The sequence below is a fragment of the Acanthisitta chloris genome, unplaced genomic scaffold, assembly GCF_000695815.1.
Source record: "Acanthisitta chloris isolate BGI_N310 unplaced genomic scaffold, ASM69581v1 scaffold18467, whole genome shotgun sequence".
Classification (NCBI taxonomy): Eukaryota; Metazoa; Chordata; class Aves; order Passeriformes; family Acanthisittidae; genus Acanthisitta; species Acanthisitta chloris.
Window position 1 is genome coordinate 2846 of NW_008682218.1, and position 5643 is coordinate 8488.

General features: G+C 38.7%; 1 protein-coding gene across 1 annotated transcript in view; it reads right to left on the reverse strand.

Moving 5' to 3' along the window:
• Positions 1–2680: 2680 nt before the first annotated feature.
• IDNK (idnK, gluconokinase homolog (E. coli)) overlaps positions 2681–5643 on the reverse strand; it is a 5152-nt gene continuing 2189 nt past the window's right edge. Inside the window, exons 2-3 of the mRNA XM_009078443.1 lie at positions 4681–4724; positions 2681–3136 (exon numbers count right to left, since the gene is read on the reverse strand). Of these exons, the coding sequence (XP_009076691.1) occupies positions 2776–3136; positions 4681–4724 (405 nt within the window). The 3' untranslated portion in view covers positions 2681–2775. The remainder of the gene's footprint in view (positions 3137–4680; positions 4725–5643) is intronic.

Here is a 5643-nt window from a genome sequence, read left to right on the forward strand (position 1 = left end):
ATAGTGCATGTGCCTTCCATTGATAACTTGTGCTCATAGCAGAGACAGAAAAAGCAGTTTCTAACTCAGGTATTTCCTCCTCAATTTTTTGCTGCATTTGCTAAATATATTTCAAAATATGGACAGAACACTTGCATCCAGATAAGCTGTGCTAAATATTAATAACCTGTCCAAATAACCCCAAATACAATATCCCTAATATATCATCAAGTTCTTTAAGAAAAAAAAGCAATAAATGAACAAAAATCCCAAACAAACCCCACAACAAAAAACCAAACAAACCCAAATTTAATTAAGTGGAATATAGTAGGATTGTGTTTGGGCAGGGGTTGTTCCGCTCTCTTTTTCTTCCACTGTACACATGCACGACCTCATTAAAATCAGACAGCGGTTTCACGTGGTTTGTATTTGGGTAATTCACATCTTAATCTTAATTTGTGATGCACAGGATATAAGTGAACAAAGTACTGCTCTGTTGTCTTTCAGAGTAGCACGTAACAGACTACTTAACTGATGAAATTGACAACAACCTTCTATGCAGCGTCTTTAAGTAAAAGCAAAATGCAAATATATTAAAAGGTTAAGAGAAGGAAATATTTCTGGCATAGATGCAGAGTGAGAAATACCCTGACCTAATTTGAAGAAGCATGAACTGCCTGTAAGTACAAACATGCTAGTTTATTTAGAAGACTTCAAAAATCCAAGGTTCTTACATGAACTTCCCTAAAAGGGAATGATTTTTAACTGTTGAATACAATTTTCTGTTGGTGACAACCACCTTCTGAGCACTCTATAAATGCTGATCAAGTAGATCTGAAAATTAGAGTCTGGCCTTCTCAGAACTCACATTTGAAAATGCTGTCCTGTGTAAAAAAAATTATTTAAAGGTCTGATTGTATCTGTCTGTGACAGGATGCAGCTGCTTTCCCATCACTGTACAGTGTCCTAATCTGGTTTTATTGTGGCTGAAAAAAGTGAGCATAAATCTGTATTTAATGAAAGCTCTTTGTTTGTAAAATGGTGTATAGGAAAAGATGAAGAAAGAAATCATTAAAAACAGAGGTACCACAAGAGGGTGCCGTTTCTGTGATTTTCATAGCGACTAAACTTGTACAGTTCTGACAAGTCACTTGGTCTGAAGGGGTCTCTGAAATTTAAGGGCCTTAAGAAGGAGACAGACATGTCTGTCGCTTGCACTTAACTTTGCTTCTCAGTCTTGAGTTTGCACCCTGGCTCTCAGAACAAACAGGCTCTGAATTGAGAGCAAGATGTAGTGTACAGCAGCAGACTGAAACTGGTAGCTGCCTGGTATTGTCCCTTCAGGTCACAAACATACAGGAGAAGACCTCTTAATTAACACACCTTTGGATGGGTATGTTAATACCTGTGATCCCAACTCTGTATCTAAAACCAGCCACTTTCAGTCAGCTAATGCCCATATATTGTACTGATCTAAGCACAATAGTCTCTCTAGTACACCACAAAGCTCTTATAATTCTCATATATAATGAGAACGAAGACAAACGTTTTTCAACTAGTTACCCAGGTAAGAATTGCACTAAAGATGCTTTGGAACATGAGGTTTGCTTCTAGAGGAGTTCATCCATCATCCTAGGAATAAAAATATTGCATGCCACTCTAAAAGTAATCCACGTGCAACAGCACATGAGGATAACTCCATTCAGACAAGACTCAAATCTTTCTTACAGAAACTGAATATTTCATTAAGCTAAAAAGGCACCTTCTGTAACATGATATAAAGTACTTTTTAAGAAACACTTCAGCAGTAAAAAAGGATTTTAACCTTAAATTATGTGAGCTAGGTAACTGATTGGATATTAGGAATTTTCTGATCACAGGAAAAGATGTGGAAAATGCGTACTAGAAATAGTTTGATCTAAAGCTTTAAAGCAGTGGATGGGCATGGGCTGAGGTGGAAGACTAAAGCACACCAGAAAAGGGAAGTGAAGGAGGAGGTTCAACTGTGAAAGAGTAAATTTTCTAGGAGAAGGAAATGTCTATTGATCTTGCATTCAGTACTTTAAATCACTGATTGACTCACACTCCAATGTGTACACTTTGTACATGAAAGACTCAAGTTCAGAGCCAGTATGATGCCACTTATACTTTATTTCTAAAGCTTTCCATACAGTTATATTTTGTATCTTGCCTGACCGCCACTATCATTTTTTTCTCACATTTGTCAGCCTGGTGTTCAATGTATGCAGTAAGAGTTCACAAAAGTTCTCATGAAGTCATCAGTGCTCTGGTGAGGTCAGCAAGGACAAAAAGAGAAGCTGCAACTTGTGGAAAATCTGGCAGTGAGAGTGGTAGTGTCAGGGATGGAACTTCATCATGCATGAAGTTCAACTGACTCTCCTAGAAAAACAGAGTTTCTAACAAACTATTTAATCTCATAATAGCAGATGTCCCATCTCCATGTCTGACAGACTAAACACCAAAATTAAGAAAATTAATTAATCTGTGTTACCCTTGCCAGGATTTTCAAAGCAGGCTCTTACTAAAATGGGAGTGTTAACTTCATACAGTGAAGGGTTTAAAAAGTTGACAGCTTTTGAAAGTTTTATCTTATATGTCTTTTACAGAGCCATGATAAAAAAAGCCCAAGAGTAGTAAACCAGCGCTTAATATTGCAATCCATTTCAGTACTATGAAAAATAAATTGGTTTGATTTAATAATCAACTTAATAATTAAAATCCAGATTCATCGCCTTGATATCCTTAAGGGCATTTCTATATGTGTCATTCAGAAAATTACTCCTGCAGAGCCTCACCATGAAGGATGGCACTCTCAATCTCCAGCACTATTTCAGAGAGAGATTTTTCTAGACTGACAGTAATGAAGTTTTCTGGTGCACTAGGAGGCTCCAGAGTATTGAACTGAGACTTGAGAAGTTCAGGTGGCATAAAATGACCTCTCCTCTTCCCCAGGCGGCCAGCAATGATGTCCATAGGCCCATCCAAATGGACAAAGAGGATCTTCAGTGCTGGGTTTTCTCCTGGTAGCTCTGGCTGGTTGCTTTCGATTGCAGATGCTCCACTACCCAATACACGCCTGTACATCTTCTTTAGGGCAGAACAAGCCATAACTGCATCTTGTTTAGATGAGTCTTCTCTATGAAAAAAAACCCAAAAACCAAACAAGCAAAACCCTTGACTTTGTATAATAAAATGGCTCGTTAGTTCTGCTGAACAAGAGAGACAAGCCCTGGCTCCTCACAGAGGACAGCCTTAGGAGTAGTGGTATTTTGACAGTGGTATTTGAGTAATTTTGGTAGGATTTTGAAATAAATTTCCAATCCAGGTAAATAAGCAATTTGAAAGTGAGGTCAGGCTAGCCAGCCTCCTGGTAAAATCTCAGTCTTAGGGACCTTGTTTATTAGGCAACATTCTTTCCTAAATTAAATTCAATAGCACAAGGAATGTCAGGATCATTTCCTTAATTGCCAAGAACAGGAACTGAATGTCCATACAAAGTCTTATCCATTTACTAATCTGTCTAGAGATAAGTGGCTGATGAACAGTACTGAGCCCTGTTCTTAAATACACATGCAGATAGATTTCCAACATCTGTTTTCACTATCTCAGATTTAACTGTAATCATTGGCACCACTGCATATATGTGTACTTTAGGTTAAAGAAGAGATTGGATGCAGGTCAACGAATGCTTTGCATGTGTTATTTTTTACTGGTTTCTTAAAGCATGAAACTGTGAGTGTGTCTGTTCCACCAAAAAGCAAATCCAGAATCAGTTGTCGCTAAGAAGAGTGAACAAAATGGCTGCCTAAGAAAATACATTCTGTAATTGAAGTAAAATTATTTTCTATTCCCACACTATATGTTCATGCTCTGAACATCAGCTAGCAGTGTGCCCAAGTGGCCAAGGAGGTTAATGGCATCCTGGCCTGTATCGACAATTGTGTGTCCAGCAGGACTAGGGAAGTGATCCTCTCCCTGTACCCAGCACGGGTGAGTCCATCACCTTGTGTACTGTGCCCAGTTCTGTGCCCCTCACCTCAAGAAGGACATTGAGGTGCTGGAGCAAGTCCAGAGAAGGGCAACAGAGCTGATGAAGGGTCTGGAACACAAGTGATATGAAAAGTGTCTGAGGGAGCTGGAGTTGTTTAGCCTGGAGAAGAGAGGATTGGGGTGACCTTATCGCTGTCTATAACTACCTGAAAGGAGGTTATATCTAGGTGGGGGTCAGACTCTTCTCCCAGGCAACTAGAGACAGGACAAGAGGACATAATCTCAAGCTGCACCAAGGGAGGTTTACATTAGACATTAGGAAGAATTTCTTCACAGAAAGGGTGATTAGACACCGGAATGGACTGCCCAGGGAGGTGGTAGAGTCACCATCCCTGGAGGTCTTTAAGGTCATGGCACTTAGTTGACATGGTGGTGTTAGGTCATAGGCTGGACTTGATGATCTCAGAGGTCTTTTCCAACCTGATTTGCTGATTCTGTATTACGCAGAGATTAGCTCACCCTCAACCATTATTATGATATCTTAGATTAGTCAAGTTAGAAGGACTTTACTACCCACAGACTGTCTTTACACTACTACATACATTTCTGCCTTGGAATGCAATGGGGAAAAACATTTTAGTACTTTTTCTGGTTTTAGCTAAAATTTTGTAAAGCTAGATATGCTCTTACCTCTTTAGAATATCATGCAATGCACAAAGCCATGGAATCCTGTCCTAGAAAAAAAAACCAAGTTGGTTCAAAATTCTTTATGAAATTCATTTGAAACAATTGCTTCTAAAATCTCAAATGTTTGACTGGAGATGAAAATTAGTATAAACTGTACAGCAGGCTCAGTATTGATTCTCTTTCTTCCTAGGTAGATTTGCTACTACTGCCTGAAGGCAAGTAAGAACTGCTAGGCATGTTACCAATAAATGTTTTTACTGGAATAGTACTTTTTGTATTACACGTACCTGCAAGTTTATGATAGAAGTAATATGTATTTAAGTGTTGTGTGCACCTTGCAAACCTCTGAAGGACACACAACTTCTCTCTTGCTTCTATTATACAATTCAAATGTACATTTTGAATTGTTGTTTCTTTTCCCTTGTATAGTCATACACACCCATACACACAAACACACACAATGCTTTGGATCAAAGTTGAGGTTTTCACGAATAGACAGATCTAAATTTAGTGACCTGCAATAACTAAATTATACCATATTTATGTCAGTGGCAATCACAAATAAATACAATCTTAGCCACAGCTTTGCAACACTTTTGCTCAGTAGTTAGGCAAACACAATGTGAATGATTGATCAGCTACTCATTTTAATCTGAAACTTTAAGCTGCCACAAAATTTTGTCATACCGAAAGAGCACTGAACAACTGCTCCCATTTAAACTTTCAGTGCTGTTACTGGTGGGTAAGCACAACAAAGGATAACATGGACAAATAAATGCAACAATTTTTTGTTACTGTCATTACCAGAATAACTTCCCACAGCATTAAGAAGGCCCTCACAATTTTACACCCCTGCTTTTTCAGAAGCGATGCTTCCCTCTTGCTGGGCACCATGCACCAATGGTTCAGTCATTCAAGTGTGCAGTGCTGCTTTAGGCAACATATAGGCTTTCTACCATTAGGGAA